The sequence below is a fragment of the Pleurodeles waltl genome, chromosome 12 (assembly GCF_031143425.1).
Source record: "Pleurodeles waltl isolate 20211129_DDA chromosome 12, aPleWal1.hap1.20221129, whole genome shotgun sequence".
Lineage (NCBI taxonomy): Eukaryota > Metazoa > Chordata > Amphibia > Caudata > Salamandridae > Pleurodeles > Pleurodeles waltl.
The window spans coordinates 235,626,961-235,643,402 of record NC_090451.1 but is presented as its reverse complement, the minus strand read 5'-3'; the positions used below and the strand labels follow the sequence as shown (position 1 = coordinate 235,643,402).

General features: G+C 44.1%; 1 protein-coding gene across 2 annotated transcripts in view; it reads left to right on the top strand.

The window, feature by feature from the left end:
* DHODH (dihydroorotate dehydrogenase (quinone)) overlaps nucleotides 1–16,442 on the top strand; it is a 305,977-nt gene that overhangs the window by 230,778 nt on the left and 58,757 nt on the right. Inside the window, exon 8 of one of the 2 annotated variants that reach the window (XM_069216710.1) lies at nucleotides 11,154–11,313. In XM_069216710.1, coding sequence (XP_069072811.1) covers nucleotides 11,154–11,313 — 160 coding nt within the window. Of the gene's footprint in view, nucleotides 1–11,153; nucleotides 11,318–16,442 lie in introns of those variants that run through there. The other variant, XM_069216711.1, reaches the window with a different exon arrangement.

Here is a 16,442-nt window from a genome sequence, read left to right as displayed (position 1 = left end):
AGTCTTCACAAAGGTGATGGCGGTGGTTTCAGCAGAGCTCAGAAGAAGGGGGATAGCGGTATTTTCCTATCTGGACGATTGGTTGATCAAAGCCAAGTCTCCAAAGCTTGTGCGGCGTCACCTGCAGTCAATAACTCAGTTGTTGTTCGACCTGGGTTTTTCAATCAACGTGCCCAAATCTCACCTGGAGCCCTCTCAACGCCTCCTGTTCTTTGGGGCAGTAGTGGACACAACATTGAATCGGACCTTTCCTCCGCCCCAGCGGGTTCAGGACATTAAAGCGTTGATTCCAATGTTTCGAAATGGAACAGCAGTTCCAGTCCTCAAGGTCCTTCGTCTGCTCGGTCTGTTTGCTTCTTGCATACTGCTGGTCACTCATGCACGCTGGCACATGAGGGCTCTTCAGTGGTGCGTCCGCAGGCAGTGGCTTCAGCACAAAGGAGATCTCGAGGATTCAGTCAGGATCTCCAGGGACACTGCTGTGGATCTTCAATGGTGGGCTGCAGTCGGCAACCTGTCGCAAGGAAGGCCGTTCTCGCTGCCTCTGCCAGTGGCCACAGTTGTAACGGATGCTTCCACTCTAGGGTGAGGAGCTCATCTGGGGACCTGGAGATCAAAGGCCTTTGGTCTCCAGTGGAACAGAGGTTTCACATCAATCTGTTGGAATTGCGGGCAGTACGTCTGTCTCTCAAGGCCTTTCTCCCTTCCCTTCGCGGTCGGTTCAGGTCCTGACGAACAACACTACAGCGATGTGGTATATAAACAAGCAGGGAGGAGTGGGGTCATATCTTCTCTGCAGAGAAGCTCTTTGACTCTGGTCCTGGCTTCAGGACCACAAGATTTGCTTGGTAGCAAATCATTTGGCCGAGGTTCTGAATGTATGTGCGGATGTTCTCAGTCGACGCATCTCGGTCGACTACAAGTGGCGTCTTCATCCAGATCTGGTGTCTTACATCTTCCAGATGTGGGGGTGTCTGCAGATAGATCTGTTTGCTACTCAGGAGAACGCGCAGTGCCCGTTGTTTTGCAGCCTCCAGTATCCGGTGCAAGGAGCTTTGGGTGACGCGTTTTAGATGTCCTGGAAGGGTCAGTTGCTTTACCCGTTTCCTCCCATACCCCTGATTCCTCGAGTTCTGAGGAAGATCTGCCAAGACCGGGCCCAGGTCATCTTGATAGCATCGGATGGACGAGAAGGGTGTGGTATTCGGACCTTCTCCAACTCTCTCTGTGTCCTCCGCTCCGTCTCCCTTACAGGGTAGACCTCCTCTCGCAGCCGCAGGTGCAGATTCTACACCCCGACCTCCAGAGTCTGCACCTTCATGCCTGGAGATTGAACGGGGCAATCTGAGTGCTTTTTCTCTCCCACCAGAAGTGGTGGATGTTATTTTATCGGCCAAGCGACACTCCACCAAATCGATCTATGCAAGCAGGTGGGCCAGATGTGTAGGTTGGTGTGGAGAGAACCAAATAAATCCCTTAAAGGCTCACTTGTCTGACATATTATTTGCTCTTTCCTTGGCACAGAAGGGTTGTGCAGTTGCCACAGTTAAGGGCTATTTATCAGCGCTGTCGGCTTTTCTGTGCCTCCCAGACCAACCCTCCTTGTTTAAATCACCACTTATTTTGAGGTTTATTAAGGGTCTCAATAATAGGTTTCCGCCCACTCCGTTTGTTATGCCACAGTGGGATCTTAATTTAGTATTGACATTTCTGATGGGATCGCCATTTGAGCCGATGCACTCTTGTTCTTTGCGTTTGCTGGTCTTAAAGACTGTATTTCTGGTAGCCATAACATCGGCCAGAAGAGTGAGTGAGCTTCAGGCTCTTAGTGTAGAGTCTCCATACCTTTCCTTCTTTAGAGACAAAGTGGTGTTAAGGACCAAGGTGGCTTTCCTCCCGAAGGTTGTTACGCCCTTTCACTTGGGGCAGTCTATTACTCTCTTCCTTTTACCCTCCGCCTCATCCATCCAAGGAGGAAGAGAGGCTCCACCGATTGGATCCACAAATCGCTTCTTTGTCGACAGGACGAGGGAGTTAAGGCAAGACTATCAGCTCTTCGTTGGATACGTGGGGAAGAAGAAAGGCAGAGCAGTCCACAAGAGAACGCTGTCCAGGTGGGTCATTCTCTCTATCAAACTTTGTTATTCCTTAGCAAAGAAAGAACCACCTGTGGGGCTTCGAGCTCATCCCACCAGAGCTAAGGCTGCTTCATCGGCCTTGGCTAGAGGTGTTCCTGTGGTTGACATCTGCAAGGCGGCAACTTGGGCATCCCTCCATACTTTTGTCAAACATTATTGTTTGGACTCTGAGGTCAGGAGGGATGGCCATTTTGCACGCTCAGTGCTGCAGGATTTCTTGGTTTGACCATTCAGGCACCCACCTCCGGAGGTAGTACTGCTTTGGGACTCTATTCTTTAGGTGAGGAATCCACAGGTAGGTGTATCCATCAGAAAAATAAGTTACTTACCTTCGGTAACGCCTTTTCTGGTGGATACATTAACTACCTGTGGATTCCTCACGGTCCCACCCGCCTCCCCGTTGCCTGGCTGGTCTTACCACAAAATCCGTGGGTGAGCACTGTTTTCTTGTATATTTGTGTATAATTAGATCATGTATATAATGATGGCATGTACAAATGTATTTCTTTCTCTATTTTATATATTTCAAGGAAACATGGTTGAGCTTGACTATGTATATATGTTGCCATATGAAAGTGCAGTTGCCGTTAGTTTCTTTTTATTTTTATTGTAATAAATGTTGCGGTTTCACTTTACTTGATGCCATTATATTCTCTTCAAGGTCATTGTTCACCTGTTCGCCTCAAAGGCATGTAAAAAATGGTGATAACTGACGTCTGCACGTTGACAAGGGCTTCTTATTGCCTGGATGACGTCATACGGCGTCGCATGGAGTCGGGCAATTGTGAGGTCATCGTCGATGTGCAGATCTAGAAGAAAACTTTCCGTATAAGCTGGCGCGTGGGGGAAAGTTCTTTAGGTGAGGAATCCACAGGTAGCTAATGTATCCACCAGAAAAGGCGTTACCGAAGGTAAGTAACTTATTCTTTATGTACTTACTTCAAATCTTGAATCTGTTGGCCTGGAGTTAAGTCTTTGAGTGTGTGTTTCTCATTTATTGCCTTTGTGTGTACAACAAATGCTTAACACTACCCTCTGGTAAGCCTACTGCTCGACCACATTACCACAAAATAGAGCATTAGAATTATCTAATTTTGGCACTATCAACTTCTAAGGGGAACCCTTGGACTCTGTGCACACTCTCTCTCACTTTGAGATAGTATATACAGAGCCAACTTCCTACAGTGCCTCTTCCAGTGTTTAGTCCTCCCTGAGCGCACCCTTTAACTACTGCTAAACATACGCTTTGGCCATTTTCTTGCATTGTTTTGGGACTACTTTTTATGTTTTCAAATGGATGACCGTCCCACCACAGATGAGGAGCGCTGGTATTTTAAGGAAAGTAATAAAGCAGAGATTTTATTTTTAAAAGACATAAAAGACATTTTGTATGTTGCACCAGTGCCTTGTTTTGTTTTTGTTTTTCACCACTTAATACGATTGCTTACGCTTGTGTTTTCAGCTGCACACTGCGGCGTACATTTTTTACTTTGTTTTCAGCTCTTAACGTTCACAACAAGAGCGCCGCTTGTTTTATCTGTGTTACTTTGTAATAAAATTGACTCCAGTATTGGAACTTTCATAGATTCACATGCTTGAATTCTTCCCCGTTGTCAAGATGGGAGTCCCTGGTGTAAAACAATCTTTATATGCAATTGGGCATAACTTCTAAGTGCGTTAGGCCTTAAACTTAGAAACATATCACTGTTGTTTTGTGAAAAAAAGTCCAAACTCTAATGACAACCTATCAGATCACACCACCCTCTAGAACCGTCCTATGAGGAGCAGATTTCCCACCGCATGTTGTGCTTAGGAGTCTCCTCTGAGCTCTGCTCAGTTTTCTCTTAGATATTCTGTTCTGAGGAATTTGGATTATTTTTTCTCTTTAGAAATTCTTACATTTGGGTGCTTCAAACTGACGACCATGTCAGAGACACCAAAAGAAGGGCTTTTTAGAACCTGTGCTACCTCCATGAAGAAGAGGCTGCATGTGGATCACAAGCATAAAGACTGCATATGCTGTCTCTGTCCTAACCATGAAACCAGAGACTGCAAGATATGTAGGAAATTTTCTACTAAGACCCTAAAAGACAGAGAGGGTGGTCTTCTCATTTGGCTACAAAAATTAAAATCCAGAGACAATCCGGTTTCTGAGGAGGACAGTGCCTCATCTTCTGTGTCTGTCATCAAGACACCCGTGAAGAGACATGCTGAAGAAATGTCAGCCACTCACGAACCACCTAAAAAAGCTTCCAAAACGTCATCCGAGACTGCCTCAAAGATATGTAGCCCATCAGAAAATGGGAGATCAAAGGGTTTAGATCCCATACAATCTGGAAAGAAAACCCTCTCTGAGCCCCCAATGCCGCCTCTCAGAATTAAACATACCTTCAAAAAGCCAGCCTCTGCACCGTCGACGGGACCTTCATCGGTGGTATCTCCATCGACGGCTCATGCATCAATGACGACGTCTACCGTCGTCACAATGTCTGTCGTCGACAGTCTGGTCATCCTTGTCGACGGTGCGTCCACCAACGTCGGCATCATCGACGACACTCTTGTCGACGATACCTCCGACGATCACTTTGTGGACACCGCCACAATCGACAACTCACCTCTCGTTGACGATCAAGATAACACCTGCAAATAGACAGTGACCGTCTACCTTAGCTCTTCTTGTCGACGGAGCAGGTTAGTTTAAAAATAAAAAATTTTTTAAAAAAAGCATCACTTGACCCCTCTCAATTACATCTCCTAGTAAGGTGTTGAGACTACTACCGTCGCACCTTTAGGATGAAGACTACTCCGAGCAGGATGGACAGAAGTCCCTCTCAGTTGCGGGTCAAATGTCAAGAATACTCGGATGATGATGACTCTTACTATGACCAGAAATATTACGAAGAGCAACAGGGGCTGGTAGGTCTCCCTTCCGGCTTAGTGTCAGACTTGCAAGCAATGTTAGCGGATTATAGGAAGCGTTTTCCGCCAATGCCTACATCGGTGTATCAGCCGACGATTCCCGCTATACCATCAACCCCTAAGCAGTTTCCGCAACCGCAGGTTATAACTCCTCCTAGACCTCAAGCTTCTCCTCAATCTGTACTTCCGCAGGGGCAGACCTCTTCGGAGGAAGAAGATGAAGAAGGGGAAATCCATCCACCGAATGATGAATGGGATGAATATATCATTACAGCACCTGCCTCTCATGAGACATCTATTGTGGAATCTCCTGTGGATATCAGTGGCTTTCACAACCTGCTAGAAAGAGCACCCACGCGATTTGATCTACCGATGCCTGAGACTCAGCAGGATTTTTTTCTGTACGATTTGAAAGAACCTCACAGGAAAACGATTAGGGCTATCCCAATAATTGACCTTGTTTGGAGCCATGGTTTGAAGATCATGCAGGACCCTGCAACAGTACCTGCAGTGCTGCCTAAGTTGGACAAGAAATAAAAGTCCTTAGATGATGCTCCTGCTTGCCTCACCGGCCACCCAAAACTGGACTCTGTCATCTCACAGGCAGTGCAACAGCATTCCAGGAATCCTCCTACACCGTTCACCACACTGCCAGAAAAAGAGTGGAGACGCCTGGATAAAATTGAAAGCGTTTGTTTTCTCAATGTCTGCCATTGTGGTACAGGCTGCCAATTCTCTAGCGCTCCTTGGTAGATAAAACAGACAGCTCTGGTCAGACATGTCTTACTGTTTGGAAGAACCCTTGGAGAGTTCCAATATTGAGGCAAAGAAGGTGCTCATGGAGGGACAACGTTCCTCGGCAGAAATCATCGACTGCGCACTTGACATAGCCGCCATGGGCTTTAGGCTGCTTTCTGGATCAGCTGTTTTAAGGCGTCAAGGGTGGCTTAAAGTCACTCATTTTTTACCTAAAGTTCAGACAAAGATTTTAGATATTCACCACGACGGAGAGGCTGATTGGGAAGCATGTCGTTGACGTGCTTCAGACCATAAAGTCAGACACTGAGAGAGCCAGATGGTTAGGCACTCTGCTGTATAGGGAAGTGCCTTTTCATGGAGCCCGGGCAGAGGGCAACCATCATTTCATGGAGGCTATCAGTAGTACAGATTTCCATCGTACTCCAACACTTTTCACACTTCCAGTATCCCCAGAAACAAGCGCCCCCCGCAGCTTACACCAGACCGTTTCACAAAGGCAAGCCTGGAAGGCAATCTAACAAAACTACCCATAGGCAATGACTGTCTTCAGCCAGTTAACTCCCGCTCTTCCCCTACAGTCTTTCAGGGAATATTAAAACATCATATTCATCGCTGGCATCAAATAATCAAATACATATGGGTGCTAGATGTAATTCAGTTTGGACACCTCTTAGAGTTCATTCAGGTTACCCCAATAACGCCACCGCCCCAGGTTCGACAAAGACATCTTCGTCTGCTCAGCTATGAAATGGAGACCATGTTGCGCAAAGGAGCAATAGAAGTTGTACCCCATTCCAAGAGGGGGAAGGTTTCTACTCCCGCATATTTCTCATTCGGAAAAAATCTCGCTTATGGAGGCCAATCCTAGGCTTGCGAGAGTTAAACAAATACCGCAAAAAACAAACATCCTGGATGGTCACGCTACAGGACGTCCTGCAACTTCAGAACAGAGCAGACTATGTGGCTTCCTTGAACCTTTAAGATGCCTACTTCCATATTCTCATTTACTCAACACACAGGAAGTTCCTAAGAATTGTGGTGGACGGCAGACACTTTCAATTCAAGGTCCTTCCCTTTGGGCTAAGATTGGCACCGCAAATCTTCACCAAATGTTTTGCTCCAGTCGCAGCCTACCTGAGACGAAAGAGACACCAGATTTTTCCTTATCTAGATGACTGGCTAGTGAAAGCTCCTGACGTCCAGTCAGCACCCAAGTCTGTCAAGGCGACCCTATGCCTTTTCGAGGACTTGGGCCTCGCTCTCAACCAGGAAAAGTCACTACTTCAACCTTCTACATGGATAGCCTTCCTGGGGCTATATTGGACACACAACAAACCAAAGCCTACCCATCACTGGACAGGCAAAACCAGCTAATCTCCCTAGCAAAACGAATCCAAAGGAAAAAGTATTTCAGTTCGACAGTACAAAACCTTACTAGGGATGATGTCCTCTTGTATAAATCTCATTCCACTCACTGTTGACTTCTCATGCATCCAATTCAAGAGGAACTAGACAGGCAATGTAAACAAGCGCAAGGATCCTTAGAGGACATGATCCACATCACTCGGCTCATGATAGCTTCTCTCAATTGGTGGACAGTTCCCAGAAACATTTCACGAGGTCTGCACTTATTACTACAGATTCCTCCATTAACCGTAACCACGGACACGTCAATGACTGGATGAGGTGCATGCCTACAGGACCTTTGATTAAGCGGCAGATGGCCCTCCTCTCACCATGTTTTTCACATCAACCTTCTCGAGCTGAGAGCAGTGTATTATGCTTTGCAAGCCTTCCACCCAAGAATTCGAGGATCAGCAGTGCTTGTCAGGACAGACAATAACACCTCAATGGACTATTTCAACAAAGAAGGAGGAACGCATTCCCACCTACTGTTTCGAGAAGCGCAGACCATTTGGAGTTGGTGCATTCAACACTCTGCGCACATAACAGCGGAGCATGTCCAAGGCCTTCAAAATACCATTGCGGATTCGTTGAGCAGGTTGAAAACATCTCTTCATGAGTGGGAGTTAGACCAGTGGACACTAGTTGGAATATTCTCCCAGTGGGGAAAGCCGAATCTGGATCTCTTCTCAACCTCCCAGAACACCAAATGCCAATATTACGCAAGTTGGCATCACCAACAAGGATCGTGGGGGGATGCATTTACGATCGCATGTTCCAAGATTTATGCATACGCCTTTCCTCCAATTCCTCTCCTCGCAAGAGTAATCAGGAAAATAAAGTCGTAACCCTGCCAGATAATTCTAATCGCACCAGAGTGGCCACGTCCACCTTGGTACACAGAGTTACTCCTACTATCTTCATGTCCACCCATCAGGATGAAACCAATTCTGGAATTGCTCACCATCAACCAGGGGCAAGTAAGACACCCGGATCCCAAGTTTCTGAGCTTATCGGCATGGCTCCTGAATTCAACAAATTCGGCTGCTTAGACATACCGAGTGATTGCAAAGACATTCTTGCTAAAGCACGGGCAGATAGCACAAATAAAACGTACAGCCTAAAGTGGAAGCAATTTTGTTTCTGGTGCGAAGCCATGAATATACACCCTCTCTCCTCCACCCCAGAAAAAGTCTTACCATATTTCTTGTAGCTAGTACGCTCAGGGCTTGCCCATGCGTTTGTCAGAGTCCATCTGGCAGCTATTTCTCGGTATAGGAGAATACCAGGCAAACCATCTTTATGTTCACAGAGATTGATAAAGCAATTCTTGAAATGTCTCTCCAAATCCTTTCCTCCGGTGAAAGCCCCACCTCCAGCATGGCAACTTAACATAGTTCTCGGCCAGCTTATGAAGGAGCCTTTCGAACCCATTCATAGGGCGGACATCAAGTACCTCACACAGAAGGTGGCTCTCCTCCTCGCCCTTACTTCTGCACGAAGGGTACGCGAAATCCAGGCTTTCACGATGCAGGAACCTTTCTTACAATTAAATAATTATAGTTATTCTGCGCACCAATCCTAAACTCATCCCAAAGGTACCTTTGGACTTTCATATTAATGAGCCAGTAGTACTGAAGTCATTCTTCCCAAACTACTGCGTTGAGGTCCCTGCATTCACTCGATCTAAAACGAGTAATAAATTTTTTTTTTAGACAGAACGAAGTCCTTTAGAAAACTAACCAGCTATTCATAGCCTTCAGTACCCCTAGAAAAGGACACCCTGTAACTAAACAGACTATTTCTCGATGGATTAAAAATGCGATCATTTTTTGCCACCAAAAAGCTGTTAGACCGTTGAATACGAGTGTGCAAGCACAATCCACCAGAGCAATATCCACATCCTGTGCACTGTTTGCAGGTGTATCAATACAGGACTTCTGTCTGGCTGCAACGTGGAAGACAGCACATACTTTCACGCTACACTATTTCCTGGATACAGAGTTGGTATAAGATGCAGCGGTTGGTAAGCAGTCCTTAGAAATCTATTCCAGTGAAGGTGAGCCCTTTCTTTTTCCCTCCATCCGCTTTTATTGTCTTATGTCACATTTTCTATAAAAGTAATAACTTGACTCTCTCCAGACTCTGGACCACAAGCAAAAAGTTCTGAGAATTTTTCACGCCCTTTCATATATTTAATAGTATGTTGATATTGTACATGTAGCAAATGTGTTGCTAAAGCATGTGAATCTATGAAACCTTCAGTACTGGAGTAAGAAATAAGTTACTAACCTGTAACTGTAGTTCTCCAGTATTAGACACTTTTATAGATTCACATGCAACCCACCCACCTCCCCTCGGGAGCTCACCTTCATTCTCTCAGTAGTATCTTCATTACTAATGATTGGAAAATTTGAGGGAAGTCAGCTCCTCACAGGAGGGTTCTAGAGGGTGGTGTGATCTCATTGGTTGCCATTAGAGTTTAGTCCTTTTTTTACAAAACGACTGTGATACATTTCTAAGTTTAAGACCTAATGCCCTTAATATTTATATGCAATTGGGCTTAACTTCTGTATTACACCAGGGACTCCCATCTCAACAACGGGGAAGGATTCAAGCATGTGAATCTATGAAAGTGTCCAATACTGGAGAACTACGGTTACAGGTAAATAACTTATTTAATCTCTTGTAATATGAGGTACCACATGCCAAATGTCCGTCTAGAGAATCTTGTATGCTAAGTGCTGAAAATTGACAGTTTGCTGAAGTATTCTACCCACTTTCCTTCAGCCTGGGGGACTTGCTGTCCCACACTTTTGTGCAGCCTGACATCCCTGCACCTCACACCTCAAATCTCATATCCCTGCCAGCTTTTTTTTTTCAGGTGCCCACTGTCAGATTTCACCTCTTTACCCCGTCAGCCCGGGGACCAGGGTTTTGCCATCCTGCCCGACTACTGCACTGCGACCGCCACAGGAGAGTAGTTTGTCCACCTGCGCTGGTGAAGTTGTATGTAAATCACAGCCCTGTGGCTGCAAGTGGTCCTGCTGCAGCACTGGTCCTGCTGAACTACCTACAGCCTGGCGTCTTCTGTAAGGCAAAGACCTGGCTACTAGGCAAGTCAGGAGTTCACCCAGTACTGCTGCTGGCACTGCTGGGCACCTCTCAGTCCTTAGGCAATCCTCATTGGTTCTGCACCCTGCCAGAGTCACAGAGCATCTATAACAGGCAGCCCGTCCGCAGCCAGTAGGTCTCAGCAGTTCGAGAGCTATAGACACTGGCAATGTAAATGCAATTGTGTACAGCTCTGGGGCTGTTTTTATTGATACATACACAAATGTGTTAACATTGCCAACGCCTATAGCTCATGGTTTGCCGAGACCTATTGGCTTTGCCAGTGCTTGTTTTCTTTGCTCTCATACTTGGCATAGGGTTTGTATCCTGCCTGTGCAAGGCTTGGCCAGTGTAAGGTTAAGTTGTTACACACATCAGATAATATTAATTGAAGAAGATTTCTTAATTGGCAAGTAATCTGCCTGCAACTAATAGTAAGTTGTTCACACGATCTGTACTTATAATTTACATGCACTTAAGTAACAAAAAGCCTGAAATAGCTAAGACTGTTTAAAATCTCAGAAATGCATTACATAACTCTTGGGCTTTGCTTCAGGGTGTTTGTGTTAAAATAGGAATGACTATGACAAAGCTACTGTCCCCCTACTTGGGTATTATCACTTGCAAAGTTAGTTCAACATTTACTATAGAAACATCAAACCTATTGACCTTGCCAATGCTTGTTGAATAAGTGATTGGTACATATATGTAGATAGCCAACTGATCTAATGCTTGTCATTTGTCATTCATTTTATTTTAGTATTTTTTCAAAAGTATTGGTTCACTTGTTTAATTGTGTTTGTTGTGCTTTGCTTTCAGGAAAGGTGCCCATAATTGGTGTTGGTGGAGTCAGCAGTGGCCAGGATGCCCTGGAAAAGATACGAGCTGGAGCATCCCTGGTCCAGTTATACACTGCCCTCACATATGAGGGTCCTCCCCTTGTGAGCAGAGTAAAGCGGGAGTTGGAGAACTTGCTGAAGTAAGTGTGAGCTGAGATAACACTTCTGATAAGATTTTAAACATGTAGCTAGTACCAGTTACCTTAGAGATAAATGAGTTGCATCAGTTTAATTTTTATTTTGTAACTTATTACTGTTTATTACATATATAACACGTTCATAGTTCACATAAACACATTTTACTAACTGTAATAGTAGTGATATCTGTAACATGAGTGTAATATATATTTATACAGTACATCACCTAAAACACCATTGTACCTTCTTCATGCTCACAATACACGTGTGCTAAGAACAATTTAAGCATAATACAGTATACATTTTCCCAAACTCCATTGCTCAAGTCCAGCCTTCATCAAACTCTGTGTTACACTTTCTGCAGTAGCCCTCCCATCTACATTTGCATTACAGTTGCCTTGACACTTATGCAAAAACAGTTTTGAATCTAGCTTTGTGAGAGGACTTCACCTGAACATCCTAGCTATGCCATTGAAAATGGCCAGTTTGTCTGTCCTGTATAGTTTCATCTCTTGTCAGGTTCATCTATTCAATCGCTCCATGCCAATTGCTGCTGGTCTAGGCCATTCTTACAGCATGTGCTTATAAAACCCAACACCATAATTGCACTCACTGCATTCCTTTGATTCAAGAAGTTTGTTTTCATTCACTTCGAAGTCCATTGAAGCCCTGAGCAATTTTTTCGGTTTAGTCTTCTTGGTATATCTCCCTGTACCTTGAGCAGTTAAACAAAGGAAAGTTTCTGAAGGCTGCCGTATTAACATAACTGCTTTTAGTTCAGTATACGACTGGTATGCACAACACCTTTCAAACACTTCTGTACCTGCGCGCAAGAAAAAAAAACACATCTGATACTTCATTAGGAGTGTTGCCAAGAATTAGGACTACTTTATTATTTAGTAAATCTGTCCATTGCAGTGAAAATTAAACTTCAAACCTCAATCTTCGCTTTCTAACAATCTCTGAATTTGACATATATAAGCTAAGACCTACTTAAATAACTGCAAATGATTTGATGTGTTTACTGCAGCTTCTGCAAAATATGTCCCAGATTTGCTCCCCCGCCCCCTCTCCCTAGGCCGCTGGCTAAAGTACAGACTCAAAGCCAATTTACCAGCTTGAGACGAGCCTGGCGGACTGTAACTGATAAACCACTGATGCACCGTATGATTATTGGCATGTTTTTGGCACCAGTCAGTTCTCTCACCATGGATGGACCCACCCAACAAATCCATAAAATATAATTTTAAGACGCTTTAAGTATACAAAACAATGATGGATGGACTGCTTGAATTAATCTCAGCCACTTGCAATCACTCTGGGCCACATCCATATCCATTGTTGTTCTGCACACCAAGCCACCTCAGTTTGGACCCTGCGATTTGCAAATCAGTCTTGACTCTGCCCAGTAGGAACAGTCCAGCCTGAACTACTAAGCCAGGTCCTGCCTGAACCAAAACACAAGCAACCCTGGACCAGTTTCGCCCTAGTTATGGGTTAATCAGTCAGATACAGCGGACTCTGCCCAGTAGGAACAGTCCAGCCTGAACTACCAAGCCAGGTCCTTCCTGAACCAGAACACAAGCAACCCTGGACCAGTTTCGCCCTAGTTATGGGTTCATCAGTCAGATACAGCTTGGTTCCAGCGACACAGTGTGTACAGGACCCATGTCTAGGCATACTGGTCCCATTTAGGGTGACACAATAAGCATACAAGACAGTAATGGGTGGAATGCTTGAATTAATCTCAGCCTCTGGTAATCAGTACAGGCCTCATCCAAACCCCAATTAATGTCCTAGCAGTTCATAGGCTACAAAGGAGAAACCATGTTTGGCTACAAATCATGTTTGGAAATTCATTCTTCAATAGAGGATAACTTATTTTGAAAATTGCAGACTGTTGGGACATTCTTTGCAGACGGTATTTTGGACATGCAATATGATATGTTCCTTATTCATTATGGAAAAATAATGTTATATTTTCTAAGAGCGCTGAACCATATTATATAAAATATTTGGAAGATGTTTTTCCATATGAGGGGAATGTGTAATGGCCTCTTTCCTCGGTCCAGATGCACTTAATGTAAACCTAGTGAATTGACTTGGGCAACAGTGGCAGGAGAGACTTGTTCTTATAGGGCCTCAGCCATTCATTGTAAATCATTGACATCCCATAGAACCTTGTTGCAGTGAAATGGTCAATCTGAGTTTTCCCTGTCCGGGAATACTTACTTGCAGCTGCTATTAATCTTAGGAAACTTGCCACAACAGAGACCTGCCAAAATGGGATTGATATGTGATTCTGTAGATCAGCAGTTCCAGGAACCCCATGTAGATTTATTGGCCGTCTTGCCCAGTAACTGCTAGGGGATCTAATAGAATCTGGTGAAACACCAGGCACCATTTAATATTGGCTGAGAACTTACAAGTTTGTGAGAGAGGCCTGCTCGGTTGATGAGAAGATAATTGAGGAAAAGAATAAGAGCCAGAATATCTATGGATATCTAGAGTAGATCCGGGATGCATACTGGAGTAGGCCAGAGAGCTAGTAAAATGGCCAGCCACCTCAATTCCCTCCTGATTTTTGAAAGACAACAGGAGGTCATTATGAAAGGGGAAAATGCATAAGAAAACACTGATTCTAAGGATAAAGAAACATATCCATGCCCAAGACCATTGGATATGGTCTCCAACTGTAAAAGAGATTTGAGCTGTGTGTTGAGTCTGATCAATCGAGAATGGACCCCACAAGAGACCTAATGTACTCTTCTGTGATTGGGGTGTGGTGTTGGAGACAGTATTCCCAGATCTGTTTTACTAGTTCTGATAAAAACCTTTGAGCAAGGGCCTGGTAGATAGTTCTTGTATCTTGCTGCTTTAAAATTGTCCAACTTAAGAAGAATTAAATAATGGGTGCAATGCTTTGTGAATGTTTGTTCACATAGGGGCCGGCATGCTGCTCTAAGCAGTATGAAATACTCCTTCTTAAACTATGCAAGTCCAGTCTTGAAAGAATTTGCTGCACCTAGTCCCAGCCCCCTCCACCCCAAAATGGAGGAACTTGCATCAGACTCTGAGAAGATCCAGGACAGAATAAAAAATGGCTCTGCAATTGCAGTCATGGAGATGTTCTAGCAGGAAGGGGGATTGGGAGCACACTGCCTCACATCCCTGCACAGTTCACCCCTTTGTATCCTGGTAAATGCAGTTCACAGTTAGCGCTTACTTGGAAATTATCTGTAGTTTTTCACCAAAGTTGGTGCAGACATTGCTGTATATCTCTAGAAACGTGTTTCTGGTTTTAGCCCTTCATCAGTAGAGAGTAGAGAACAAAGGAAATTCATCTTGGGTTGCTGGAAATGCTGCCAAAATCCTCTCAGGTCAAGTACCACTCACAGGCACACAGGTGCCTCTCCAAAGCCTGTCAGCTCACTGGCTCAAGGGAGCCTTTTAAACAGGAAGGGGGGTTGGGAGCACACTGTCTCACATCACATGGAGATGTTCTAGCCACCGTTTGAAACTTCCTTCTTTGGTTCTAAATCCAAAGGAATTGTTGTGCCTTTGTATGAAAGATCTTGTATGAGATTATAAACTTTTTAGGATTCGAAGGGCTCAGTAATGAAGGGAGTCTAGTAAGAGTGCTTGGTCTAAAGCAGCCAGTAAACCCAGAATTCTGGCTAAGTGACTTAAAAAAATGTGAGACTGTGTTACGAAATGGCTTTCCTTTTAAATCGCCATTAGCTGGTAGTTGAAGAGTGGATGAAAGGGTAGTATATATAAATATTTTGAGGTTTTTGTTTTGAATCTGTTTTATTTTATAAAGCTGTCTCTGACCAGAAGTCCTTGAGCTGAAGGTCTGCTTTGGACTAGGCTATTTTTACAAGCTTTAGGTGCATTTATTTTATTAATAGTCCCTTATGGCACGCTAGGGATACTTCTGCATTAGCATTGCTGATGAAAGTTAGCCCTCGCTGAAATAAGCCAGATAATTTGTCTATCATTAGAGTAGGTGCCCCCATTGGCTTGATCTGCAATGTCAAATTTCTGACACTGGACCCATAGCATCTAGTAACATGTCCTGACAGTAGGAACAAGCTCTAGCTGTATATTTCTTAGGGTCTTTGCCGTACTTAAAAAAAGAATGACAGAAGCTTTTGATCAATAACTGGCATACCAACATTAGCATGGAATTGATGGACGTGGACACACAGATTTTAACTTGTTCCTGACTGGTTTGTCAAGAGGATTTCCTATTCTGACCATGGTATAGGCTGTCACACGAGGGAGAGAAGAGGAGTTAGGATCAAATAGGTTTCACAGACTACAGCTAGTATGTCCGACATCACTTGAAAAATATTGTCATTGGATAAGTTTAAGCTTCTTCGTACCTTATTTTTTTCTGGGACCAATCCAATGCAAAACTCATTTAGCTCCATTGTCAGATTCTGTATTGGGGGAATAAGCAAATAATCTAATTAATCAACCTTGTCATATAGGCTTATGATTTGTGAGAATTTTTTTTAAATAATTGAACATTCTCCATGCTAGAGGGTCTAGACGCTGACTGACAGAACCTGAAAAGAATGAAGCGTCCTTGCTCATTTCTCTTACAAGGTCATGTCTCAGGTGAGCAGACTTTGAAGTCATGCCCACATCAATGTCATTAAATTTGCATGCTCTTGCACAGCTAAAGCCATCTTTGGTTTTGTTTGAAAGAAACCACATATTCATCAAGATGATCATTATCTTCTCTAGTAGAAGGTTTGGGTCTTGCTACCACCAGCAGGCTGAATCTGATGGGGAATCATTTCTTTTACACTTTTTCTAATGGCTTTCTGAGCGGTAGTCATTTTTTATTTTTTTCAAGTGTCTTGGACTATTAAGGGCCTGAAAGCTGCCAGGTCTTTTTTTCCTGAATTAGCAACAATAAAAAAAAAAAATCTCAAATTTACCTTGAACATCTCTCCTTTACTCAGTATCTGTCTCATAATCCAACTTCTCTTTTGTGTAATTTAATTCAGGAAAAAAAGAGGGAAAGAGTTAGTCAGACAGATAACCATACCTACAGGGTGAAGGTGAGCAGAGCTACAGCATGACTACTGCAGCCCCAGCTGGCTGTTTGCCACTTAGG